At 52.8% G+C, this 27,721-nt stretch overlaps 1 protein-coding gene across 3 annotated transcripts in view; it reads left to right on the top strand.

Moving 5' to 3' along the window:
• LIMK2 (LIM domain kinase 2) overlaps window positions 1–27,721 on the top strand; it is a 54,761-nt gene that overhangs the window by 21,903 nt on the left and 5,137 nt on the right. The window contains exons 1-12 of one of the 3 annotated variants that reach the window (XM_060119485.1): window positions 8,622–9,004; window positions 17,440–17,575; window positions 18,116–18,225; window positions 18,788–18,976; window positions 20,163–20,268; window positions 20,571–20,767; window positions 21,769–21,955; window positions 22,776–22,862; window positions 23,511–23,642; window positions 23,887–23,943; window positions 26,066–26,131; window positions 27,060–27,234. In XM_060119485.1, the coding sequence (XP_059975468.1) occupies window positions 8,952–9,004; window positions 17,440–17,575; window positions 18,116–18,225; window positions 18,788–18,976; window positions 20,163–20,268; window positions 20,571–20,767; window positions 21,769–21,955; window positions 22,776–22,862; window positions 23,511–23,642; window positions 23,887–23,943; window positions 26,066–26,131; window positions 27,060–27,234 (1,495 nt within the window). In that variant the 5' untranslated portion in view covers window positions 8,622–8,951. Of the gene's footprint in view, window positions 1–8,621; window positions 9,005–17,439; window positions 17,576–18,115; window positions 18,226–18,787; window positions 18,977–20,162; window positions 20,269–20,570; window positions 20,768–21,768; window positions 21,956–22,775; window positions 22,863–23,510; window positions 23,643–23,886; window positions 23,944–26,065; window positions 26,132–27,059; window positions 27,235–27,721 lie in introns of those variants that run through there. The other 2 variants (XM_060119484.1, XM_060119486.1) reach the window with 2 other exon arrangements.

Genomic DNA, 27,721 nt, shown 5'->3' on the forward strand with positions numbered 1-27,721 from the left:
TATCCTCCCAGGCAAGAGCTCTTCTTCTGAAATGGGGGCATAGAATAAGACCTCTGTCTATAAATGTCATTCTGGAGTCTAAAACCAGCAATGCTGCAGCCTTGAGGGATGGCATGCCTTGTGCACTGACCAGCCCACTGTGCTAATTTGCCTTGTAGTTTTCCCGCAAGGGCTAGAATCCCTCCTCGCTTGGGCAGTGCTGGAAGGGTGCTAACAAGCTCTCTGTCTCCACACTCCTCCCTATTACCAGGGAAAACCTCCCAGTACCTCAAGCCAGGTTTGAATTAGGGTGGTTTTCTTCTACGTGTCAGTCACCTTCTGGTCCTGCCTTGCTGAGGCGGCCTGGTGGTGATCCTGGTTAGAACAGGGGGTGCCCCACTCCACTCCCATCAGCAGCACTGACTCTTGCAGCAGCACTGGCTGTTTTTGTTTTTGTCAGCCCTTGCGTTTTGTTTTGTTAACTTGTTTCAGTTCCAAAGGCTGCCTTTTCATGAGAAGACCCTATATTCTGGAGTCACCTTTTCCCACTGTACCTTGAGCAACACTGCGGTGTCAGTGAGGAAAAGACAGAGGCAGCTACTGTGTGTTACATGTGAGTAAGAACAGCGCCAGGAGGGTGGAAGTCCCCAGCGAGCCAAGGCTGTACAGAATGTCAACCACCAAACATTTCTGTACTTAAGCTGCATCCAGAATAAGAAGATGAACAAGCTGCCTTGCAGTCATTTCCTCATTTGTAACAAGGGGATGCTAGTGATTTGTGCTGCCTGCTTCTCAGGGTTTGTGTGAGGGTAGAGTGGAATCAAGTGGAAGAGCGCACAGGAAAGAGGAAAGCAGTGGTCTCAGCTTTCAGCCTGCATCAGAAACACCGGGGCTTCTATAAAATGCAATACTTGGGCTCGCTCTCAGCAATTAGTATTATATCAGCCTGGGGTAGGTCCAGGAATCATCACTTTCAACAAGCTGCCCAGGGGTGTCCGATGCCGCAGTTCTTTCGACCAAACTTAAAAACACCACTGTAAATCAAATAGCAAGTATACAATAGTTATTTGAGGCAACTTTAGTGTCTTGGACCTGGAATCCAAAGTCTTGGGTTAAATCCCAGCTCTGCCAATTCCTAGACCTGTAACCTTGAATTACCTTCTCTTTGGACTTCAGTTCTTCATACATAACAAGGAGATGACATCCCAACCTCACAGGGTTATGAGAATTAAATGAAAGTGTATGAGAACAAGCCCACCCCAGTGTGGGGCTCATAGAACTCGGTCAACGTTTTACAGAAAGGGAGCCAAGTGTCCACGACTTCTGGAACGTGGTGTCGTGTTAACAAACACGGGGCAAAAGACAGTCCTTGGCATCCAGCTTAATCAGGTATCCTGGAAATCTGGAGAGAACCTTAGAGATATAGTCCAGTCCCTTGAAACTCGGAAGGGAGTGTAGAAATCCCAAGATGTATGAGGGTACCCAGGCACATGAAATGTGTTTAGATTTTCAGACTGGAAAAATTATTTCCTAATATTTTGAAGGAAGAAAAAGCGGGGAGACCTTATTGGCACAGCAACAGTTAGTTACTTTTGAGAAACTGTGGAGATGGGGTAATACCCCAAGTATAGTTTGTTCCATACCTGCCGTGTACCAGGCGTTGGGGATCTAATAGTGAAATAAGAATGGAGGGGCTTCCCTGGTGGCGCAGTGGTTGAGAGTCCGCCTGCCGATGCAGGGGACACGGGTTCGTGCCCCGATCCCGGAAGATCCCACATGCCGCGGAGCGGCTGGGCCCGCGAGCCATGGCCGCGGAGCCTGTGTGTCCGGAGCCTGTGCTCCGCAACGGGAGAGGCCACAGCAGTGAGAGGCCCGCGTACAGCAAAAAAAAAAAAAAAAAAAAAAAAAAAGAATGGAGGTCACTAACTGGCCCAGTTTTCAAAAAGGAGGAAAAAAGGAGATCCTGGAAAAAGTGAACTTAGAATTCTTCTGACTTGACTCCTTCACAGAATTCTGAATAGGACTTCGTGGACAAATTCTGGTGGAATTCTGTGGAATTTTGCAGATGATGGAATAGGTAGACAGTGAGCATTTAGGAATGGGGCTGATCACGAGGATTCAGCAGTGGTGGATCAGTCATGACTTGTTAGACCTGACTTCATGTTTTCACTGGGTTGTTGGTCACGAGACCCTCTTGATTTCCACAAGGCAATTGCTTTCATGATATCCTGACAATAAGAATGTGGGCAGAAAATCTAGAGAAATCAGATGGAGGAGTTCAGCATACCCAGCACTTCGGGGCCCTGGGTAGGTGTTGGAGAGGCTGGATTCCTGAATGCCTCATGAGGGTTCCTGTTGAGGAAGGGGCATGGGATTGGAGGTCAGCAAACCCAGCTTTTAATCTCAGTTCTGCACTTCCCCGCAGTAACCTTGGATGGATTACCTAACATCCCTTGGCTTCCCTTGCTCTGTCTGTGCTGTACATATTCCTTTCGAGGTTGTTGCAGGGACTAATGTGGGTGATGAGCATAAAAGCCCTTTGTAAATTGAAAACGCATTGTAAACCTTAGCTATCACCACTCTAGAAGTTGCTCGTAATGGGGGTCCTGAATCATTTACTAGGCATCTGCAAATATCAGGTGTGGGCCTGGTGTGGGCCTAGTGTATTCGATCTGGAGGTAGACAGGTACGGGCTCCGAGCCCCTCTTGTGTGTGATGTGTTGGGGATGCGTCAAGGAAACCCTTTCCAGAGGACACTGAGTGCTCTTTTGGAGGTGGGCCTGGAAAAAGGAGGAGACAGAGGCTTCCCTGGTGGCGCAGTGGTTAAGAATCGCCTGCCAATACAGGGACATGAGTTTGAGCCCTGGTCCGGGACGATCCCACATGCCGCAGAGCAACTAAGCCTATGTGCCACAACTACTGAGCCTGTGCTCTAGAGCCCGCGAGCCACAACTGCTGAGCCCATGCTCTGCAAGAAGAGAAGCTACTGCAATGAGAAGCCTGCACACCGCAACGAAGAGTAGCCCCCACTCACCACAACTAGAGAAAGCCTGCGTGCAGCAACGAAGACCCAATGCAGCCAAAAATAAATTAATTAATTTAAAAAAAAAAAAAAAAAAGGAGGAGACAGATACCAGCTGGAGATGGAGGAGGCTGCAGGAGCTAAGAGAACAAAGGCTTGGGACTGCCCAGGGAGAGCCTACGTGGCCGGGTCAGGAAGTAGAATGGGGCAGGAGGTGGCCAGAGTGGTGACCCCAGGAGGGAAGCCGGAGAGACAGCCCTGGGGGTCCCGAGTGCAGGGCACCCAAGCAGGCTTTGCCTCTGGACAGGAGCACTAGGAAAAACACGTGAGAAGGTGTTTATTCTAAACCATGGGACTTTTTTTTTTTTGGCTGCACTGGGTCTTTGTTGTGGCACGTGGGTTTCTCTTCATTGCGGTGAGCTGACTTCTCTAGTTGTGGTTCACGGGCTTCTCTACGTGTGGTGCATGGGCTCCAGAGTTCACGGGCTCAGTAGTTGCGGTGCACAGGCTTAGTTGCCCTGCAGCATGTGAGATCTTAGTTCCCTGACCAGGGATTGAACCCGTATCCCCTGCATTGGAAAGTGGATTCTTTTTGTTTGCTTTTTTTTTTTTCTCTTCGTTGCTGTGCGCGGGCTTTCTCTAGTTGCGGTGAGCAGGGGCTACTCTTTGTTGCGATGCACGGGCTTCTTATTGTTGTGGCTTCTCGTTGCGGAGCACGGGCTCTAGGCACGCAGTCTTCGTAGTTATGGCAAGTGGGCTCTAGAGCTCAGGCTCAGTAGTTGTGGTGCATGGGCTTAGTTGCTCCGCGGCATGTGGAATCTTCCTGGGCTGGGGCTCGAACCCGTGTCCCTTGCATTGGCAGGCAGATTCTTAACCACTGCACCAGAGAAGCCCAGAAGGTGGATTCTTAATCACTGGACCACCAGGGAGGTCCCAGGACTTCTGTTTGTTTTTGTCCATTTATCATTTTAAAAAGCAGCACTTAAGTGTAAGAAAAAATGTAAGCAGTATCAAAAGGTAGAAAATGCATGCTATTTCCTCCATGCTGCTTGTCTCACTACCCTGAAGAGAAACCAACAGCCACATGGTAGAGTCTGCCAGGTGGTCTCTAAGGATTACACGCATAGACTTTGGAAACGGTGGGATCATACTGCACACTCTCTCTAATACCTGGATTTTTCACGTAACCCCTTACCCAGGACAGTTTCTGTTTCAGAACCCTAGGGTCTACCTCATTATTATTATTATTTTTTAAATGTTAATTAATTTATTTTTTGGCTGCATTGGGTCTTAGTTGCTGAATACGGGCTTTCTCTAGTTGTGGTGAGCGGGGGCTACTCTTTTTGCAGTGTGCGGGCTTCTTATTGCAGTGACTTCTGTTGTTGCGGAGCACAGGCTCTAGGCGCGGGCTTCAGTAGTTGTGGCTCATGGGCTCTAGAGCACAGGCTCAGTAGTTGTGGCGCATGGGCTTAGTTGCTCCACAGCATGTGGGATCTTCCCGGACCAGGGCTTGAACCCGTATTCCCTGCATTGGCAGGCGGATTCTTAACCACTGCACCGCCAGGGAGGCCACTACCTCATTATTTTTAACATCTGCGTAGTATTCTGTCACATGGAAGTGAGATTGCATGTAGCCCATCCCTGCTAATGGGCACATGGATTGTTCCTCATCTTTCAGCATGAAACCATGCTGGACACAGGTCTTGGCACGTTTGTAGGAATATTTCTCTGGGCAAAATTTCTAGCAGTAGACTTGCTGGGACCCTCATCTGACTGCTGCTGTAGTATGGAAAGTGAGCTGGAATTGAGGGGGAGCAGAGGCAAGAAAAACAGCAGATGGGGAGGACGCCACTCCCCTTCCAAGGTCCCCGAGCTCCCGTCCCTGGATGGAGTCCTCCCGGCCAATAGAGGGCCCCACACGGACACAGTTCCTTGGGCTTCAGGTTATCCGACCAGAACTGCCTTCTGAGAAGAGGTTGGGGTGATTCATTCATTCACCACTGCTCCCCCGAGCACTCACTTGGGGCCGCTGGCCCTGAAGGCTGTCCTTGCCAGCCTCGCAGCCGCCTTGAAGCCCAGTGTCTCAGCTGGTTCCGAGGAGTCGGTTTGCTGGGCTCTCCGCCAGGTTTCCAACTTGTGAAATGTGCAGGAGATTAGTACCTCCCCTGCCATCTTATCCCGTCCGTCACTGCCAGTCCAAGGATCCCTGCAGTTGCCTCTGGCAGCTGCAGCCTCTGAATCCTGTGCCAGCTGCTCTGGTACCTAGAAGAGCAGCTTTCCACCCAGAACCAGTATCCAGGGGCAGGGGTTGGAAGTACAGCCTCCATTGTGACCTCCCGCTTCCCAGTTCTGGGGGGTTTGGAGCCCTTTGAAGTTGGCCCTGAGGAGCCACACGCTTGGGTCTGATCGGCCAGCGGCTTCTCACATCTGGTGATTTCACATCCTTCACGGTTCCTCCTGCGGTCTGGATTTATGGGGGTCAAGTGGACTCCACCTTGGAGGGGCCTCCACTTCAGGTCAGCACTGGGGGAGGCGGCCGCACCTCTTCCAGGGGGAGGCAGTTTTATGGCACTGAGAGGTCCTTACACTAGTTACCCACACACCCACCCACCCACTGAGTCCTTTGTGAGGGGAGTAGGGGGGATGGAGAGCGCCTGCAGCCTCCTGCTCGCATTCCTAGACACCGACTCACTGCACCCGCCGCCACTGGAACAGCAGAGCTGTGTGAAATGTCAAGAGGAGTTATGCTCATGGGCTCCCTGGCCCCGTCTCTTTGTGGCTTGCATTTTCTTCCATCTGCATTCTGTTCATCAGATGGAAATCAGAGGGTGCAATTAGAAGATAATTTGCTAGTTCCAGACTTAATTTGGGGCCCCCTTCTTGCCTGATCGAATTACAGGGGAACATAATAGATTTTTGGTGAGAAATAGTTGGCTCTGTCGCTGGAAGAAAGAGAGCTCCCAGCTCTCAGCTGGGCCGGCCTTTCGGTATACTGTGTGTTGTTCCCCCCACCCTTCCACTCTGCCCCACCTCCTCTGTGGCTCTTGTGTGGCCCCCAGGCAAGGATCCTGATCCCCTCAGGGCCAGCTCAAGAGGTTTAAACTCAACTTGAGGCCCAAGGAAAACAAGGAGCCCTCTGCAACCTCATAGGGCTGAAAAACATTGAAGCTGGCAGCTATTTAGAGACCTCACCAAGGCCGAGACAGAGGCAGCGACTTGCTGAAGGCCACATAGCTAGCCCATAGTGGTAGTAACAATAGTCTTAATGATATTAGCAGCTAACATTTATCAACCCTTAATGTGTTCCAGACTCTGTGCCAAGGGCTTATGTGCAGTGCCTTGTCGTATTCAAACCCAGACAGTCTGGCTTCGGGCCCAGGCTGGGCTCCAGCATAGCAATGGTAGAGCTCAGGTTCGACAGCCTGGGTTCAAATCCTGGCTTCACCTCTCACGTGTACAACTGGGTGACCTCAGGCAAGGGATTTAAACTCTCTGTACCTCTGTTCCTTCCTCTGTAAAAAGGGGGAGATCACAGGACTGCCAGCTGGTGTGGGTTAAAATTCACTTATGCTTGTAATTGCTGCATGTAGGGCTTGGGACAGGGTGAGTGAGGGTGAGCACTCATCCAGCGCTCACTGCCTGCTGGCTGCCTCTGGGGCTGGAGAGTGCGGTCTGTGTGGCAGGAGATAGACGTGGCTGAGTTCTGCAATAATGCCAAGGGCTGGTCTTCATGATTAGAGGCCGGAAACGGTGTGGTTGAGTGTGCTGCCTGTGGAGCAGTGGTCAGCAGACTAGCCCACCACCTGTTTTTGTATGGCCTGTGATTTTTACATTTTTAAGTGGTTGAGGGGGGAAAGCAAAAGAATATTTTGTGGCACGTGAAAGTAACATGAAATTCAAATTTCAGTGTCCATAAATAAAGTTTTATTGGAACAGAGCCACATCCGTTTGTTTACATTTTATATATGGCCACTTTCATGCTGCAGTGACAGAGTCTGTATTCGTGTAGGCCTGCAAAGCCTAAAATGTTTGCTGTCTGGCCCTTTACAGAAAAAGTGCCCCAACCCCGGCTCTTACTGGATTTGAAACCCAGCTCCCCCACTTACCAGCTGTTTGTCTTCAGGCTAGTGACACAACCATTCAAAACCTCAGTTCCATCATCTGTTAAATGGGGGTGATAACATCTACCCTGTAGATTGGCCATTTAAGTATGATAGATAACAGATGCAGAGCATTTAACACAGGGCCTGGAATGTCCTAAGTGCTTGATAAATGCTAGCTTATAACAGGGTGCAAACACCCTCTCATATCACACTATCCCTGTTCCCAGTCAGTAGAGGAATGGGAAAAGGCTCCTTTGACACCCAGCCACCACCTTCGCCACAGGCTTTCCTGTCACAGTGACAGGGTGACTTCAGTGGAGAGGAGTGTGTGCCTGGTGGGAAAGAGCTGGTGTCGCTCCCTCAAGTCCGGCAATGAGGTCTGGACGTGCCTACGTCTTCTGAGGGCTCTCCCAGTGGTGGGCCCTCGTTTGGTCAGTCCTGCAGCTGGGGCTCTTCAGGCAGGCCCCACTTCATATCCCTGAACAATCATCCCCACAGACACCGTGGGCCTTGTCCTCCATCGTGCCCTGTTTTTCAGTTTGAGAAGCCTGGTTACCATGGACACCGTGGAAGAAGCACCACTGCCTGCTGAGGCCGATGGCTGGCATTCTAGGAATTAATGAATGAAAGAAGGAAAGAGAGAGAGAGAGAGAGAGGGGACAGGTGACCTGGGATACAGGCTCTGTGCTCCTCCTACTTGCAGGAGGGCTTTGAAAGAGATCTTTCCCCTTGAAGAGGCAGAATGAAGCTCAGGGCTGAGACCTTCAGCTCTAGAGTCACATGAGTCTGCATTTAAATCCCAGCCCTGCCACTGACTAGTTTTTTGGCCTCGGGTAAGTTACCTAATCTCTCTGTACCTCACTTTCTTTGTGTATACCGTTGAGATAACTCCCATGTCAGAGAAATAAGAGTGTCATACGGTGCTTGCCACACGGAGAAACAGCAGGCGTCAGTTAACACCCTGGGCCTTGTTTCCTCATCTGCAGTGCAGCTCTGCCCAGAAGTGGAGTGGCAGTCTCCAGGCCAGGCAGAGGGAAGGAATGAATGGGGACCCTAGTGCCAGCACCAAGTAGATGCCAGCCCAGAGCAGACAGCCCAGAGGGCAGCTCTCTGGACCTGGGTCTCTGGACCAACCTCTCCTGCCAGAGGGGCCCCCCTTTAGGAGGTGTGGCTTGGCCTGGAGCTGGTCTCCTGTGCTTTTCTTCACCTCTGAGCAGAGTTACCGCCCTTTGGGCAGCTCTTCAGGTTGGGGACACTTGGGGTAGATATGCTCACCCCCTCTCCTGCCCTGCCCTTCCCCTCCCCGAGCTCAGGGACGGACACCCAGCCAGTCCTGGTTATTGTCTGCGGCGCCAGCCTGCAGTCTCCCTCCAGCTCAGCTCCACCCCTTGCCTGCAAGGTCTGTTTCCTAATAGCTGCTCCAACCACACACCTCGTTCCGCGCGGAGCCCCTCCCCTTCCTCCCTCCTTCCCCCGGCAGGGGTGGGGCTGGAGAAGAAGGCTAACTTGACAGCAGCGCCTCTTTCCTGGCTAGTCACCGGCCCAAGAATCCTTGTGTGTGTGTCGCCTCCGCAGAGAGGTGCTTCTCCCGAGTCCTGAGGGGCCATCCAGCCTCCAAGAACTGGGGGGCAGCATCCCAGCCATGAGCCCCTGCGGGTCTCTGCTGGGGGGCAGGGGGCCTGGAGCGCTCACACCTCTCCGGCCCCTCCAGAGGGAGAGGTGAGCCGGGCAGCCAGCCCACAGCCAGCGGTGCCGGAGCCCCGGGCCTGTCATGGTGGCCGACTGCCGGCTAGAGGCCCTGCCAGACAGGTTTGCAGCTGAGCTTGTGTATCTGATGTGGGAAGAAGATGGGGAGTTACTTGTCCGTCCAGGCTTACTTCACCTCCAGAGACCCCTTCCGGTGAGTTGGGCCCCGAGTCCCCTTCCCATCTCCTCTTTGGGCCCCTTGTCCTGAGGGGAGGGCAGATGCCTCCCTGAATCTACTTCTCAGATTTCACTTGTCCTTTGACCGTGTGTCAGGCAGAAGCCAGTGGAAGCTGCTTCCAAGCAGAACCAGGCTGGCGAAGGCTTCCCCCATGTGCTGGGAATGGGAGGTGAGGGGTGGGCCCCGAAGGCAGCTCCTGGGGAGCTCGGCCTCTCCTTCCTTCCCAGACACACCTGGAAGAGCCTCTGAAAGGTGCCGCCGACCCGGCCTGCTCTTGGTGTTACTGCTTCCAGGGGAAGAGCACAGCTAGGGTGCTGTTCTTCCAGCTCTCACACGTCTTACCTGCAGGCTGTGCCGCCTGCCCAGGAATTTGTCCCAACAAGCAGGATGGGCAGGTTTTGCCAAACAGCATGGAAGCTGGCGAGGCCTGGGTGTGGGCAGCCCAGTCCACGGTAGGCACTCTCATTATACACATTTGTTCTCTTAATGGCAGGCACTTTTGCCTCTGGCCTTTAAGGGCTCCTGTGCTCCCTATGAGTGCGGTTGCTGGGGAAAGGCCTGGGCAAGTGAGACTGGGGCAGCTGGCTTTGGAGTATCCTGAGCTGTGGGGCTGGCCCCCATGCCTGCCAGGTCCCCAGGCCTGAGCTGCTGTGGGGCTTTTCAGAGGGAGATGTGGAAACTTCCTCTCTACCTCTGACCTGCCTTTCTCTGCTCTCTGCCCTACCCCCCCTCAACAGAAACTCCCCAGGGGGGTTCTGGCCCTCTGGGTCCCTCCAGAATGGAGCTATTCCTGGCTGGGGTGGGGCTTGTTTTCATTCTTTGGGAGCAGCGTGTTGTTCCAAGGTCTGCCTCCCCCTCACCCGTGGTCCTGGTCGACTTCTCCGTCTGGCTTCCCCAACCCAGTCCCTTGCCCCTAACTCGCTGCTGGGATACGTAGTCAGGTGGCTGTGCCCTGGGCAGAAAAGCAGAACACCATGCGGTTTCTGGGAATTACTGGACCCTGGTAGAGTGGTGGGAAACCCCTGGATTTGAGGGAGGGGGGAGGGAACTGGTCCTCAGGGCTGACTCTTCCAGGCATCCTGCTATGCACTTTATCCTTTGATCTCTCAACAGCCTCAAGACGTTTTGTATCCCCATTTTACAGATGTGGCAACTGGTTTCAACATAGTTAACTTGTGGGGTCTCTCTGGCCTGCCTCATCTGTCTTCCTGAGTTTCTTCTCTCATCCTCAGGAGGCTGCACCTCCCCCTGCACGTATCCCCCACAGGATCGTTCTCAGGTTTGCTTTCCTCTTGAAGCAGAGAGAGAGCAGAAAAAGGGTCCCCGTAGTGTGCCTGGCATATGAAGGGATGGCAGAGATTCTCCTCTGCAGAGCCAGTGGGAATTGATCTTGAGTTGTACCATGTGGAATCAAGATGCCAAGTGTTTGAAGTAGCCACTGGGTTAAGCCAGGGCCTCATTAATCCCTCTTACTCTTAATCCTGGATAGGCAGCTTGGGGGAGGGGTTGTTCCCTTAGAAGCAGGAACATGTGCCCCTTTTAATCTCCGGGGACAAGACACAATTTCTGAGGAGCTAGAGCAGATAATGAACTCTCATCCTGGACCTCTGAGGGCCAGGCCACTGAAACCACCCAGGTCTGCCTGTCCTTTATCTTTTTCTGCCCCAGCCCCTCTGGGCAACCTGACAGTCCTCCCCCCAACTCTGTTTGACCAGCTGGAGTGGTGGGGGGGGGGACGACTGACTGACTGGCCATAGACCCTCTCTGCTGCCCCCTCCCCCAAATGGGAGGCCACATTCCTGAAGCCACTTCTGAAGAGCTAGCCACACACGGGGCTCTGTGCCCCACAGGAGGGACCACCCAGACCCTCCACTCTACCAGGTAGCAGTCTCATCAATCACCACTGTCCCTGCCTGGTCAGAAAGATGCTTCTGCCATCAGCCCTCTCCTTTACTACAGGATGCCCTCATGGCAGCCCTCTGATGCCTCCCTGGGCCTCAGTTTCCTCCTCTGCAGAGCATAGGGACTGGACTTCCTGGGCTCCTGAACACGACCCTTGCCAGATTCATGGAACAAATTAAGTCCTTGACCCCAGGCCTTGAACACACAGGAGTTCTGGGGCTCTGGTTGCAAGGAGAGTGACGCAACCAGATTCCACGGGGACATGATCTGGTGTGACAGTGCGCAGGGGAGGGAAGAGGGAGCTGGGGATGAAAGATGTGATTTCTGTGCCCCCAGCACCCCTGCCTGGCAGGTCGCACTCAGCAGAGGGCACTGTCTTCCGCTGCCGGTGCCACCAGCTTGGGGGGTGAGATGCAGTTACAAGTGTCCTCCCAAGTAAGAAAACACCTCAAATTGGAATTTACAAAAGAGGTAAATTAAGGAGTGACTTTTGTCTGACATCTTTAAAGGTTTTTTCTTTTTATAGCTTTTCCGTTTAATGCCCAACATTGATTTAATGGGTTTGGTTTACACATTGTCTCTTAAAGAAAACAAGTGCATCTTTGTATTCTAAAGCAACCCATGTTTAAAGGGAGAAACTATTCTTAACCCAGCCCAGCTTAGCAGTAACATTTGGCAGCCACCTTGGGACTCTTTTTCTCCTCATCTGAAAAATGAAGGACTTGGATGAGGTGAATGGTTCCCAGCTCCGCAACCTATGTACCTCCTCAGAGACACACAAGCTCTTTTCCATTATTTCCAAATACCGGAGGCTCTACCCTTAACTGCAGCACGACGGCACAAATTGCTTGAAACTATTACAGCCTTCCTGGCTTTTGGTTGGAACTGAATCAATGCACTCTGGCAGCACTTATTTCTTGCTGATCAGAGGCTCATTATGTGTTTGGTTAATTTTTTCAAACAGGATATCAACATATCCATAATAATTACAGCTTAATTGACAGCCTGTTTCAGTCTACAGGGTCTGCAGGAAGGAGGAGTAATAAAGGGGTCTGTGGTGGTAGAACGCTGGGCTCTGATGGACCGGAGTCTCTAGGCCCCTGTTCTCTCCGCAGCCCCTGGGCCTGGGGGAGGCGTAGCATCCCCAGTGGTAACTTTCAGGCAGGGGCAGAGACCTGCCCGCTCTCCCATCCACTCCAGTCACAGCTCAGAGGCAGGGGCTGGAAGAAGCTTCTTCCCAACAGTTTCCTGCTCATTCAGAGGCTAAGGATGAGCATCCAACCAGGCCCTCAACCAGGACATGGGAGGGCTTGTTCTTTAACCTGTGTAAATCCACTGTAATTGTGGCTGTGTGCTGCTTTTACCACATAAGGTTGAAATTTTACCTGTAAACATTTGGTCTGGAGAATTTGCATGTGACTGAGAGCCAGGCCTCTGTCTTATCTCACTTGGCTTCTCCCAGCACCTTGCCTATTTGGTCTTGCACACCCTAGATGCACAGTAACTATTTCCTAATTGGTAGGAATTGATTATAATCAATTGATTTCTAATGGACTAGATGAATAATTCATTTTGGGACCGTCTCTATTTCCAGAAATCTGTTTGGTTCTGGGCCAAGAAACATGTCCGTATTGCTTGGGCATGGCAGGGCAAGGGGTCTGTCTCCTTTTGCCCTTGGTGTTGTCAAATTAAAGACGGAGGTGGGAAAGTGAACTCTTCGTGGGCACCAGCTGTGGGCCAGGCTCGTGCTAGGCCTATTGTTTCTCATCATCTCTAGGCATTTAATTCTCATCATCACCGGTGTGCAAATGAGGACACTGAGGCTCAAGAGTCATGAAGTAACTGGCTTTATGTGACACAGATAGTAAATGGCAAAGAAGGAATATGGACCCAGATCTTGAAAAAAGTTATTTGTGAGACTCTTAAATATTATTTTTTTTAACCGGTGTGTTCCCTGCTGACTCAAAAGGCCTCAGCTTGGATCTGAGCTGCCCACTGAACTGACCATCAGGGTTTGGTCCACTTTGTACCCACCCAGGCTCTCCGTAGTGCTCGGGAAAAGTTCTGGAGGTTGTCAAGGCGTGTGGACTGGAGGGTTTCAGCTCCACTCACTGACTGGGAGAGTGTGGTGGCTGATGCCTCCACCCCAGGTCTGGGCTCCACCATCAACCCCACCACCTCTGAGATGGATGCCCTCTGGCCTGCAGCCAGGACAGATGTTAACTTTCACTTGAAACTTTAAAAAATTGAAAGCTGGGAAAAAGCCTTGGCTTTGGGGAGAGCATATTGTGGCCGTAGCCCCTGAGAACCTGAGGTGGGATTCTTTTGAGTCGCACCTTACTTTCCCAGAGTGTGTTTTGGATTCTTTTCTTAAAAGGCAGAGTCTGCTGGGGACCAGCCTGCTGGGGACTCAGCGGAGGAGGAGAGTCGCTGTGCCATTTAACTGTTGGGTCCTCTTGGCTTAAGGAGGAGTGTCAGCAGGTGTTAACACTAGAAGGAACGCGAGCTCTCAGGGCTCCAGCCTCCGTGTTTTCAAAGATACAAACCCCGAGGCCCAGCTTAGTGGACGTGCTGCATCGTCAGGTGCAAGTGCACATTGGTTCAGATCGCAGCTCCGTCATGTGTGTACTGGGCAACTTTGCAGAAGTGACTTGACCCTGCTTTTCAGTCTCCTAGTCTGTGAAACAGGGATAATCCTATCACCTTGCAGGGTGTGGTCAGGGTTAGAGATCATGTAAGGTGCCTCATAACAGCACCCAGAGTATGGTTAGCATTCCTGTAACAGGTCACCATAGCTGCTGTTAATGTCTAAGCTAGGACTCTAAGTCTACCCTGGCAACTTCCCCGGTGGCCTGGAACCACTTGTGTTCTGTGACAAAGCAGCATGGGGACCCACAACCAGTCCTCCTATCAGCTGTTCACCTTCCTGTTCTTCAGAGACACCTGTGGTGACTGACTTTGGCCATGCAGCTGGCTGTGCCCGTCAAAGGCATTCCTTGACACAGATATGTGCATCGATGGTGTTGCTCTCTGGCCAGGTGTTCTTCCCAGGAGGCTGGCATGGCTGTCTCCTGCGTGCCTGCACTCGCTTCTCTCCCTGCCTCCTCTCCTGGGCCTGGCCAGGGCTACTTGCAGCAAACAAAAGCAGGATATTGGCAATGGAGAGAAGGACGTGTTTGGTGCTCCTGTGCCCCGCGGCACACATACCATTGCGAGGGTGTGACAGGGCCCAGGCCTGCAGTTGGGTGCAAATTCGTCTGCACCAGCTTTTCTCCCCTGCATACAGGAGAGAGGTAGGGCCTGGTGACCGTGAGCCTTGGAACTCTTGTGCTCCCACCTGGACTGCTGGTTCTTGCCACTCCCACCGTTTTCACTTTGGAAACATTTGCTAAGGGCTTACTCTGCCAGCCCTTTGCAAGGTGCTGAGCCTACCGGGAGTAAGTGGGACACTGTTCCTATCCAGTGAAGGAGGAAAGCAGATACCCAGAAACTTTACATCAGCAGGTGGCAGCAGGAAGGAAACCCCTGCTTCTGGTGCTGGCCCCGTGTGAGGCACCTCACAGCCGTCCAGAACCTAGTTTAATCCTCACTGTTACCCCGAAAGTAGGTGGTGATGTTGCCATTTCACAAATGAGGAGTAAAGCAGCTGGCCTAGGTCACTTGGGGGAAAGTGGTGCTGAGACTTGAACCTTCAATCATCTAGGGAAAAGTCTAATCCCCTCATTTTACAGGTGGGGAAACTGAGCCCAGAGAGGGAAAGGGGCTTGTCCAAGGGCATGTAGTCTCTCCTCCCAATTCAGAGCTTATCCAGTGTGCCTTTTTTTTTTTTTTTTTTTTGGCTGCGCTGGGTCTCCGTTGCTGCGCGTGGGCTTTCTCTAGTTGTGGCGAGCGGGGGGGCTACTTGTTGCAGTGCGCGGGCTTCAGTAGTTGTGGCTCGCAGGCTCAGTAGTTGTGGCGCACGGGCTTAGTTGCTCCGCGGCATGTGGGATCTTTCCGGGCCAGGGATCAAATCCGTGTCCCCGGCATTGGCAGGTGGATTCTTAACCACTGCGCCACCAGGGAAGTCCCCCAGCATGCCTTTTATGTTGAGAGGAGTTGGAGCTGCAAGCCCAGGACAGGGTCTTCTCCCCTACCTCCTATAATTTGTGGTCCTCACTGAGCCCTTCTGGGCACTTCATATTCTTACTCTTCACACCAGACCCAGCTCTCAGGACCCTGAAGTTCAGCATCCAAAGGACAAGTAGGAAATGCTAAAGGTGGGAATGGCTGGTGGCAGAAGCCCCCATCGTGGCCTCTCACCCTGCATTGTTAATCAAGTTTTGATTAGAATTTCTCTTCCCCAACTCATTATAAAGCTCTTGGAAAGCGGAGTAGGGAACCTTGTATATCTATCTTTTCTATCTACAGTGCTTGCTAATTTACTCCCAAGTTACTATAATAATACATTTGCCTTGCCCTTCACAGTTTGCAAAAGGCTTTCCTCTTGCATTAACTTATTTAGTCTTCATAGTGGGTCTTTGTAATAGATGCTGTGTCACGTTTTGTCAATGAGGAAAAGCTACTGAGAGAAGTGGTCCAAAAGCCACCCAGCTGATGGCAGTAAGGGGCCGATAATGTGAGCTTCCATTATCATCATCATCTTTAACAGCAGTGAACACTTACTGAGTTCCTACTGCACTAGACCTTTTATAGAAACTGTGTATACTTTATTTATTTATTTTTTTATTTTATTTTTGGCCCCGCCGCAGCTTGCGGGATCCTAGTTCCCCACCGGGGATTGAACCCATGCCCCCTGCAGTGGAAGCACGGAGCCCCAACCACTGAACCTCCAGGGAAGTCCCAAACTGTCTACACTTTAATACAGATTATTTTATTTTCGCAGCAGTCTATTTTACAGATAAGGAAGCTGGGTCAGAGAAGTGAAGTCACTTGCCCAAGATGACATAACTAGTAAGCAGCAGGGTCAGGATTTAAACCAAGAGGCAGCTCCATCCTGCCTCTCAGAAAGCAAGGATATGGCCAGTGTGGGTGGTGTGAAGCCTTGAAGACAAGAACAGAGAGTCTGTTAACTAGGAAGAAAGAGGTGGGATGGGCTTGTCAGGCCGAGGGGCTCTTAGCACTGGGCGCCAGGATCAGACGTGAGGATGAGCATGTCTGTACAGACATGGCCCAAGAACACCCCCCCGGCCTGACCGAAGGTGGAGCGTCACGGTGACTGGAGCAAAAAGGCCTGGGGCTAACATGCATGTATTACACAGTGCCAATGGGGTTTTGGTTTTTTCCCCCAATATTTTATTTTGAAAATTCTCAAATATATAGAAAAGTTGAAAGAATAGTTCAAAGAACACTCATGTATCCGTCACCTAGATTCATCATTTGCTAACTTTAAGCCACTTTGTACACACACACACACACACACACACAATGTTTTATTTACTTATTTTTTACTTAATATTTAAAAGTCAGTTGAAGGTTCCCCTTAATTATTACTTTACTATTTTTTCTTCCAAATTCTTCTATATAGCCAAAGTATCATTATCACATCTAAGAAAATTGACAGTAATTTTACAATATAATCTAATGTATAGTCCAAATTCAGATTTCCTCTATTGTTCCAAAAATGTCACTCTCGTCTGTTTTCTTTTTCCGTCCAGATTCAAATACAAGGTTTAGGTATCGCATTTGGTTTCTGTGTCTCTAGGCTTTTTTAATCCCTGGGCCTTAACTTTTTGGAAGAGTAAAGAGCAGTTGCCTTATAGAATGACCTCCCCTTTCTGGATTTGCCTGACTGTTTCTTTATGCTTAACATATTTTTCTCAAGCATGCTACATCATAAACTGTTATATATAGGATGGATAAACAACAAGGTCCTACTGCATAGCACAGGCAACTATATTCAATATCCTGTGACAAACCATCATGGAAAAGAATGTTTTTTTAAAAAAAGTCTATATGTGTATAACTGAGTCACTTTGCTATACTGCAGAGATTGGCACAACATTGTAAATCAATTATACGTCAATTAAAAATTTTTTTTTAATTAAAAAAAGAATGCTACATCAGTGATGCTGTTGGTAATGGGTGGGTTTTTGAACTTCTTTGATTCGTCGAGATAGCTGTCTAGACCAGAGGTTCTTAACAGGGGCTGTGAGTAGGCTTCAACCCTTGATACACACGTACCCCATACCTAAATTCTATGCACATTTTCCTCCTATGCGCATTTTTCCAGGAGAGGCTTCTTGGCTCTTATCAGATTCTCCAAGGGCTTCAAGACCCAGAAAGGTTGAGGTCCCCCAGCGGAGGCAGGTCATACAGAGCTGGTTTCTGGGGTCCTGTTCACTCAGACTGGCTTCCGTTGGGAAGATAGCAGCAAACTGTAACATTCCCTTGTCCTGGCTCTGGATCAAAGAGGTCCCTCCATTTTGTTCTTACACCTGGGAGCCAGGGGCGGCCCGTGTAGCGTAGTTCCAAGGATCCGGGAGAGTTTCTGTTCTCATCTTGCCTTTCAGATGTTCTGAATGCCAGGATTCCCTCACCAACTGGTACTACGAGAAGGATGGGAAGCTTTACTGCCACAAGGACTACTGGGGGAAGTTTGGGGAGTTCTGCCATGGATGCTCTCTGCTGATGACGGGGCCTGTCATGGTGCGTGAATTCCTCCATCTCTGCCCTTCTTGGTCATCAGAGTCCATTGTCAGTACCTCCAGTTCCCCGTGGCCATTCATCTTCTGGTCTTCCCATCCGCTGAGGCCTCTACCTTTATTTATTCAGTCATTTAACAGATTTTTTTTTAGTACCCATTAAGTGCCAGGTAAGGTCCTTCCCTCAAAGACTTAACAGTCCAGTGTTGGGGTGGGTGGGTAGGCAGGCAGGGAGGAGACACAGTACGATGGCATGAGGGCCTTAAAGGAGAGCATGAGCCTTTCTAGTGGGGATGATTACTTCTGGGAACCTGTTCTCATGGCTGAGACCGAAAGAGTTTTTTGCAATTTCAGAAATGACAGGGAGGCACCCATCTGACCCTTTTTCTGGAAGCGTGAGGGAGGGGAGTGCCAAGGTAGATTATGACTGGGGTCTGTAGATCTTTGATGGGAGGTCCTTCACCCACCCCTACCTTCACTCCAACAGCAGTGACAACTCACTTCCTCCCCATGTGTGTCTACCCTTTTCCCCACCTACTCACAGGTAGCCGGGGAGTTCAAGTACCACCCAGAGTGCTTTGCCTGTATGAGCTGCAAGGTGATCATTGAGGATGGGGATGCATACGCCCTGGTGCAGCACGCCACCCTCTACTGGTAAGATGATGGCCCCGTGTCCATCCTTCCCTACAAGAGTGGCCAAGAGAGAGGGACAAGTGGCACTGTGAGTTGGGCAGAAAGATTACAGGGGTATCAGCATGCTGGATTCCTATCACAACAATGCTCTTAACCAGGTCTGAAAGCTGTGAGCAAGATGAGTAACGTCTCTGCCCTCTGTCCTTACCTACTGGGAGAATAACCACACTGCCCTGCAATCCTCCCAGAGGAAGAGAGTGCCTGGGAGGGCGCTCTCGGAGAAGGATCCCAGAACATTAAAGGCAAAGACCCCTTAGAACTCACACAGTCCAACTGCCTCTGTCGATAAAAAAAGTCAGTCTGAGGCCCAGTTCTTAACTTGAGGCAGAGGCAGAGTGAAGAGAGCCCAGGCCGTCTCTCCCCCAGTCCCAGCCCACCCCAGAGAACCCAGGCTGCTTATTCTTGCCAGCTGGAATCAGGCAAGGGCAGTGAACATGGGGCTATGGATACTGTTACTTGAAGCCACGTGGGGGCTTCCAGGTGGGGCTGCAGGTTCTCAGCCCCCTTTCTGCTCCTCCCGCAGTGGGAAGTGCCACAACGAGGTGGTGCTGGCACCCATGTTTGAGAGGCTCTCCACAGAGTCTGTCCAGGACCAGCTGCCCTATTCCGTCACACACATCTCCATGCCGGCCACCACCGAGGGCAGGCGGGGCTTCTCTGTGTCCGTGGAGAGTGCCTGCTCCAACTACGCCACCACCGTGCAAGTAAAAGAGTGAGTGTCTGGGGCAGGGGTTCTTGAGCAGAGCCCACAGATGGGCCTTGAGGGGATCGGAACCCCAGAGTCTTAGCAGAGCTCCCCACATCTTCATCTCGTCTCTTCCTCCTGGGCTCACTGTGCTGTCACTGTGCCTGGGCCTTGGCACTGACTGTTCTCCCTGCCTAGGCTCCTCCCCACCGGATACTTAACGCCAGAATCGCTCACCTTTCACGTGTCAAGTTTCAGATCATGTTTGCTCTTTGAAGTTATCTGGCTTGGTTATGTTTGTTTATCATGTGTCCTCCTCACGAGTTCCTTCTGGAACTTAGTCTTATTCAATGCTGTGTGTCCAGGGCCTGGAACAGTGCCTGGCACGTAGTGGGTGTGCATGGATTATTGTTTCGTTGGTTGAGTGAGTGAATGGAAGAAGGAGGAGAAAGAGGTTAAGACTCCATCCTAGGTCCAGGCCAGCGACCAGATGGGGGAAGAGTCTGTCTGCCTAATAACAGTAATGAGGCACTGTGGCTGCCAACCCTGCAGACGGTGACTGTGCACTTACTGTGTGCTGGGCACTGGGTGCTCACAGCAGAGGGGGGAGGTCCTGGGGTTGGGGGAGTGAGGTGAAGTCTGCTCTAAGCCTAGAACTGTGTTCAGGGCTGAGGTGGGAGTCTGTGGCTGTGTCTGGGGTAGATTGGGTGGTTGGGAGTAGCCAGAGGGGGTCTGTTAGGTCATGGAGGGCCTGGATTATGAAGACTTCAGCAGGTCTATTGAGGGATTTAAACAACTAGGTGACACAACCAGGTGACCATTTTAGAAGGATGGCTGCCGTGGAAGTGGGACGGGAGAGCAGCAGGCCTAGAGGTGCAGAGACCAGTTAGGAGGCTGATGCAAGATCCAGGCAAGGGATGTTGGTCACTGTGGTGATGGAGGATTCTTCAGGATGGTGAGGGTTGGGGGGCAGTGAGGGAACCCCACATGGGGAGGGTGCTGTCCAAGTTTCTGGCTTAGGCCTCTGGGTGAGTGGGGGTGCCCTTTACCGAGACAGGGCACCCTGTGAAAGGTGTGGCCTTTCCTTGTGAGTGGCCTGGGCCTTGGGGGCCAGTAGGGGCCTGGAGCCTGATGAGCCCTCCCTGCACAAGAGAAATTGGTCAGACACTTTTTAAAGATGCCTTCACCCCGCCTCAACTCTTGTCTGGCCCAGGGTCAACCGGATGCACATCAGTCCCAACAACCGCAATGCCATCCACCCTGGGGACCGCATCCTGGAGATCAATGGGACCCCCGTCCGCACACTCCGAGTGGAAGAGGTACAGTGTGTCCTATGAGGGTGGGACACGGAAAAGACCCTCCAGGAGATCAGGCCATGGCCTTTACCTTTTCCCACCCCCAGTCTATCTCTTTGTCTTGCCAGTGAGCCTGTGACCACTAGTGACCTCCTCTGTCAGCCTGGCACGTTACCAGGGCAGCAGGGATGGCCTAGACTGTCAGAGGGCACTGTGTGGCTAGTGGCAGCTGGAGGCCACACTGGGCTTGGGTCATCTGGACTGACGGTGGGTGGCCTGCAATGGGACAGCCTGTGGAGCCAGCCTTACACTGCTCTTGGCCACAGGTAGAAGATGCAATTAGCCAGACGAGCCAGACGCTTCAGCTCTTGATTGAACATGACCCCGTCTCCCAGCGCCTGGACCAGCTGCGGCTGGATGCACGGCTCTCTCCCCACATGAAGAATGCCAGACACTCGGACACCCTCAGCCCCCTGGACACCAAGGAGAATCTGGAAGGGACACTGAGGAGACGCTCCCTGAGGTGCCACTTCCCGCCCCGGCTCTGCGCTGTCCCATGCCCGGCCCTCGGACGAGGTGGAGCCGGCTCTCAGAGGCCAGCAGAGTTAGGAAGGGAACCAGCTGGCCAGGGACGGGCTATGAGGATTGTGCTGACCCAGTTCCCCCGCCCCAGGGATCACAGTTCATAGCCGGGACCCAGCTGTCTGCCAGGTTTCCCTAGAAACCAGAGGGTCAGGCTCTGTCCACTGAACTGAGCTGGACAGGAGGCAGCAGTGCTGGACCCCGGAGGATAGCATGGCCTGTGGGGGAAGCGTGGGGCTCAGAGGCTGGAGAAGGGGCACAGGTAGGGTTATAAGTGTAAAGACGTTGAAAACTAGAAAGCAAGAGGTGAATTAAAGTTGTTTTAGGTTTTCAAGTAGGGACAGGGAATTTCCTGGCGGTCCAGCGGTTAGGACTCCGAGCTTTCACTGCTGAGGGCCCGGGTTCAATCCCTCGTTGGTGAACTAAGATCCCACAAGCTGCGAGGCGTGGCCAAAAAAAAAAAAATGTCATAAACATAGTGGCTTTATTGCTCTAAAAATCATACACACTTATTATTTTAAAATTCGGGAAATGCAGACAGGTACTACAAAGATGTGCAAAATATCCGAAATCCCATTTGCTTGTTTGGGGTGGTACTAGGCTGTCGTTCTAAGCCAGGCAGGGCTTAAATCAGGCAGGCACGGAAGGCGGTGGATTTCCATCAACAGTGCTGTCAGCTAGTAGAGTCTAGTCCATCGTTCCAGGTGAGAGATACTCAGGGTTCCCACTTTGAATGTGATTTTACCATGCTTAAATGGGCTGCAGATGTCTGCAGCCCCTAGATGACACATCTGTCTGATGTTAGCGTCCCCTCCCCCATCACAGCACCCTAACTACAGACATTGGAACAGACAGGGCGGACCTGAGGTTCCTGCTTCTAGGCTTTCCTGGCGGGTCTCTGAGGACTGCCCTGTCCCTGCCCTCATCCTTCCTCATCATCAGGCGCAGTAACAGCATCTCCAAGTCCCCTGGCCCCAGCTCCCCAAAGGAGCCCCTCCTGCTCAGCCGTGACATCAGCCGCTCAGAATCCCTCCGCTGTTCCAGCAGCTACTCGCAGCAGATCTTCCGGCCGTGTGACCTGATCCACGGGGAGGTCCTGGGAAAGGGCTTCTTTGGGCAGGCAATCAAGGTGAGCACTGGTGGCAGCTGTACCACCTCTCTGCCCCCCAGCCCTCTCACCTTCTTTTGGGGATTTCTCATCACATGGCCTCCCTGATGCCCTGCAGGATACCAGACCTCACCCCTGGCTGCAGGTGATGGTGTGAGGGCCGCACCCCTGCCCTCCCAGGCCACCAAAGGGCAGCATTGCTGCTGAAGTGAGCTTGGTGGACCTGGAGCCCCGGGTGGGGACGAGCTCTCCCGTGGCCCTCCCGCCTCCAGTCAGTGGGTGTCTTTAGGTGCCCAGAGGCCTCGGTGCTGGGAGTGGCTCCTGCCTCCCTGCTGAACAGTCTTGGGGACTAACCTCTCTTTCTCTCCTCCTCCTCTGCTGAGAGCTGGGAGGGGGGGTCAGGTAAGCCATGTGTCTCAGCCTTCGGGGCAGTGGGGCTGGAGAGCTCACTCCCGACCCACCCAGCTCCCTGGTGCATGTCTGTGGCACTGACCCTCCTGCCCCCAGACTCCTTTTCCCCTAGGGGACACGCTTCTGTGTCAGGTGACCAGAGACCCTGCTTGGCTTGGCAGCAGCCCACCCCCGCCGCCTCCTCCCTCATGTCCCTTTTCTGGATTCTTGCTTCTCCTCTGTGCATGCCCAGCTCTCCAGGGAGGAGGGTGTGTTCCCCTCTTAGTCCCCCGGGGCCCGTGCTGTGTGTTCTACACATGAGCTCTGTCAGTTTGATCCACTTACTTCAGTGTGTCCTCCAGGGGATGGGAGGGCCAGTTACATCGATTTTCACACAGTTCCCCAGAACCACCTCTGGTCTCTGCACCAGTAACAGTCACCCTCCTTTTAGGTGACACACAAAGCCACTGGCAAAGTGATGGTCATGAAGGAGTTGATTCGGTGTGACGAGGAGACACAGAAGACTTTTCTGACTGAGGTAAGACGGGGAGTGTGGGGGTTAGGCGTTTGATGTCAGTGTTGGAAGATGGAAGTTGTTACTAAGTAATGATTTCAATCCCGGCTTTTGGCACCAAAAAAAAAAAAAAAAAAAAAAAGATTTCAAGAGGAAACAGTTTAGAGTCACTTTCTTAAGGCAGAAAAAATCATTTAGAGGAACGTCCCTGCCCCCTCTAAATTACAACATAATTATTTGTGCAACAAACACTAAAGACAGCATGAGCTGGGTACAGTGAGATGTGGTTCAGAGGAGCTCGTGGAGTGTGGGGTGATGGACATGAACACAGACCAGTTCAGTGCAGCTCGATGCTGTGACCCCACCTGAACGCCGTGCCGGGGGAGCCTGGCACCTTGAGTGTTGACACGGTTCTCCCACCTCTCTCCATTGCTCCACTGGGTGCTGCCCTCCAGGCCTTGGGTCCTCCTACTCCAGTTCCCCTGATGCAGCTCCTAGAAAGGAAGGGTCCCAGGGGTGAGGCCTGGGAGGCCATCCCCATCCACCTGGGGCCTTCTTCCACAGCACATGAGATAGGAGGTGGGAGATGCAGGTCACATTTGTCAAGCTGACTCCCTGGAGGGAAGGGGTGAGAAAGAAACCACCCCCCCCACTTGGCCTCCCCTCCTGCAGGTGAAGGTGATGCGCAGCCTGGACCACCCCAACGTGCTCAAGTTCATCGGTGTGCTGTACAAGGACAAGAAGCTGAACCTGCTGACGGAGTACATCGAGGGGGGCACGCTGAAGGACTTTCTGCGCGGCGTGGTGAGCGTACCACCCCCAAAGTTCCCGAGAGCCTTGGTGGGTTGTCTGTGGGACACCTCTGTCACCACTACTCTGGAACCGTGATGGCCAGAGAGGCCCACTGCTTTGCCTACAAAGGGCTGTGCTGGGTGGGACTGGACACAGGCAGGGAGGGTTTGCTAGCAGATCATGTTGACCCATGGGGCCCGGACCACAAGTGGGACAGGGCCCAGAAGCCTCTGATGGGCATTCCTCCATCCTGTAGGACCCGTTCCCCTGGCAGCAGAAGGTCAGCTTTGCCAAAGGCATCGCCTCTGGAATGGTGAGTCCTGCCATCAGCCCTGGCAGCGGAGCAGGGGTATTGGGATTGGGGGGTCAGGAGAGGTGCAGGAATGGCGGGCAGGCACTGAAAGGCAGAGACCCTGTCCTGGGCAGCCTGCATGGGCTGGGTCCTTCACCTGTTTATCAAGCTTCTCTCTCTCTGTGCCAGTGAAAATTGCCCACGGCTGGCTGTTCTCAGCTTACAACTCTACTCTCAAAGAATTCCCAGTCTTCAAGAGCAAACAGGGTATGGGGCAAGGCGAACTGGAGAAGCAAACTAGCACGAGGCGGCCTGGCCCTGCTGTCACAGGGGCGTCCAGGTGCTGAGGGCCCTTGGAGAAAGCAGAGAACCTCACTGCCCAGGAATTCAGAGAAGCGGGAATTGTGTTCTAGTTGAGCCCTGAAGGATGGGTCAGAATTGCATGAAAGTTCCTCTTGGCAGAGAGGCCCCAAGGTTGGGGTGATGAGAGCAGCAAAGAGCTGGGAGGAGAGAGGAGGAAATAGTCTGTTTCACTGGGATAGAATGGTGCCAGTCACAGCGATGGGGACAGTGACAACTGCCGAGTGCTTTCTCCAAGCTGGGCACTGAGCTGAGGGACTAGCACCCCTCATGACAGCCCTGGTTCCAGATGAGAAGCTGAGCTACACAGGGATGGAGCTAGGAGCTTGGGTCAGTTGGTCTGACCCCCCAAGCCCGAGATTTTAATGGCTGCTGTTCCATGTGGGGTCCATGAAGACAGTATTAGACAGGGGGGACATTAAAATCCCTGCATTTAAGCTAAGGAGTCCGGACTTTATTTAGGAAGCCAAAAAGACACACATACAAGATTTTTAAGCAAGAACATTTCGTGACCAGAGCTGTGCTGTTTTGAAGGTGACTCTGGTGTGGTCAGTAGGTTGGCAGGGAGTTGGGAGAACTCAGGGCAGGGAGACCTGGGTCGGGAGTCAAACCTTTCAGGTTTCTGAATTACAGTGGGGCTGTGGGACCAGGAGACTGGGAGGCAGGGTGGAGTCAGAATGGAGACTGGTTGGTAGTGAGGGAGCAGGGGTGGGGGGAGGTGGGCCCGGGGCACCTTGAGGTGCCTAGAAGAACAGTGGTGTCGTTTACCAGACTGCCGGGGGCCGGGGGGGCGGGAGTCATGGTCGGGAAACGGATTTGGGAAGAGCTAGGATAGGATAGGCATCTGCTGAGGCTGATGTGCTGGTGGTTCGTGGGGGTGAGCAGTGAAGAGAAGGTAGCTTTTGACATTGAGGAGGCCGGAAGGAATAGGCAGTCGTCTCGAGGGCAGGCGTCTCGAGGGCGGGTGTCTCAGGAGAGGCATGGTCAGCCTTGGAGGAGGGGTGGCAGGCAAGTCAGGAAGAGCTCCCTGGGCCTGTGAGCAGCTCCAGGAGCCCAGGGGCTGGAAGCAGTGCTGTGGGGGCTTCAGGGGGCTGGGGGGTGGCTCCTTCCACTCTTGCTGGAGAAGGGAAGGAAAAGGAAGTGGCTCCAGGGTGACAAGAGCCAGAGGCGGAGGCCTGGAGGGGGGAAATAGCAAGTAGAGACCAGCTTGGAAACGTTTGGATAGGAAGAGGGAGAGGTCAAAGTGAGAGCACCGAATCCTCACCACTAGACCACAGGGAGCGGGGAGGGTGCTGAGTCTCAGGGGAGGGGGATGTCGGGAGCACAGAGCCAGCTGGACCAGGAGGAGGCCACTTGCCCTTTCACAGCAGGAAGGATCCAGAGTGGCTGAAGCCAGAGACTGGGGTGAGGGTGGGGGTGTGAGGGGGCAGGAGCAATGCACCCAGGTGGGGCATCTAAGTAAAGTGGGTAGAGGGGATGGAGTCTTGCAAGGGCCAGGGCCCAGGGAAGTCGGAGACTTGAGGAGAGAGCATCCACTGGGTTGGGTCAGTGAACAGAGGATGGGCAGGAGATGGTGTCAGGGAGAGGGGAAGCCCCGGCGGCCTTTGGCTTTCTGTTGGCTTTGGGACAAGGGAGTGACAGCAGGAGGGCTCTGGAGTCCTGGTTGGTTCTGAAGCTGGGTGGGGATGACCTGGGAGAAGAGCAGGTTCTGTGGCCCCCAGTTTCAGAGTCACCATCTGGTTGATTAACTGCCCATTGGCCTCAGCTCATACTTCTGTTCCAGGCCTATTTGCATTCCATGTGTATCATCCACCGGGATCTGAACTCGCACAACTGCCTCATCAAGCTGGTATGTCCCACCACTCTGGGCCTCCCCAGGGCAGTCCTCCTGGCCTCCTTGTCACCAGGGAGACTGTCTCCTATTGCTTTAGACCAGAGGTATCACCTAGGGCTCCTATCTTGCCCCTCCTGCTGTCTCCAATGCCCTCCTCTGTCTTCCACGGGCTTCCTAACACATGCAGACGAATCCCACCTCCTCCCAGTAGCAGCTTTGAAATCCTTTGGTTAGAAGGGACTTGAGAAGTTCCTTAACTGTACAGAGAGCCCTGTCGCTTTTCCTGGTTTTGCCCTGTGATGGTGAAAGCAATTCACTGATGACCCTGTTTTACAGCCTTGGCACCTAAAGCCTCAGCCCGAGGCCACAGAGCTAGTAAATTCACAGTGACTGGTTTGGGGCCAGCCTCCGTCCCCCTTGCTGGTCAGCTTTGGCTGTTACAATGTTACTACTCCTGTTGACTTCCAGTGTGGCTTCCTGGGTGTCCACTTACTGGCCCTGGCTGTGCCCTCTGGACTTACACCAAACAGTCTTAATCCCTTTTCCACATGACTGCCTTGTAGCTGTTGGAAGAGCTTATCTCCCCTACGTCCCCCCACTGAATGCCTCCACCTTGTCTTTTTCTGTCTTATCCTGGTTCTAGCCGGGGTCTTTCTGGGAACAAGGCAGGATGAGAAAAACACAAAACAAAAGAAATCCTCTGTCCTGCCTCTGAGTTCCACTCTCTGGGTCCCAGAACCTTACCCCTCCAGGCTCCAGTGCCTCTGCTGAGAACACCCCCAGGCCTGGGGAGCCTGCTCTGTGCAGAGAGCAGACAGTGAAAAAACAAACGCCAAGCCCTGTTCGCTAAGACACCCCTTTGCTACACTCCTTTTCTCCCCTTCCCAGTGGCTGCTTTTGAGAATGTCCCCACCAAGTGCTAACCTGGCCCTTGTCCTCCCAGGACAAGACCGTGGTGGTGGCTGACTTTGGGCTGTCACGGCTCATAGTCGAGGAGAGGAAGAAGCCCCCAGTGGAGAAGGCCACCACCAAGAAGCGTACCTTGCGCAAGAGTGACCGCAAGAAACGCTACACGGTGGTGGGAAACCCCTACTGGATGGCCCCTGAGATGCTGAATGGTGAGTCCTGAGGCCCCAGAGGGGAGGCGGGGCCGCATCTCTCCTGGGGGCTTCAGGGGAGGCCTGTGAAGTGTAAGGCCAGGTACCCAGAGCTGAGGGCTAGATGGTTTTTATCCCCTGCCAGGCTGGACCTCATAAACTCCTCCCTCCCTGAGCTCAGGCCTGCGAGCTGGCCAGTGGCGCATCCTGGGCCCACGCTGAGGTCTGACTGTGGCTTTTGTGCCCCAAGGGTAGCTGAGAGCTCAGGCTGTTTATTGCCTTTTCTTCTCTGTGCTGAGAACTGAAGTGTGGCGCCCCCTTGTGGATAATGCTCAAACCAGCCAGAGATGCTCACTGGGATTCTTGAACGGCACAGGGCTGTGAGGCCTCAGAAATGGTCCGATACACCCTTTCTGGAGTCTGCAGCCCAGAGAGGTTCAGGAATCTGCCCAGGAGCACACAGCAGGCAGTGTCAGGGTCCATATGAACCCTGGTCCAATTCTCTTTC

The sequence above is a fragment of the Mesoplodon densirostris genome, chromosome 15 (assembly GCF_025265405.1).
Source record: "Mesoplodon densirostris isolate mMesDen1 chromosome 15, mMesDen1 primary haplotype, whole genome shotgun sequence".
NCBI lineage: Eukaryota > Metazoa > Chordata > Mammalia > Artiodactyla > Ziphiidae > Mesoplodon > Mesoplodon densirostris.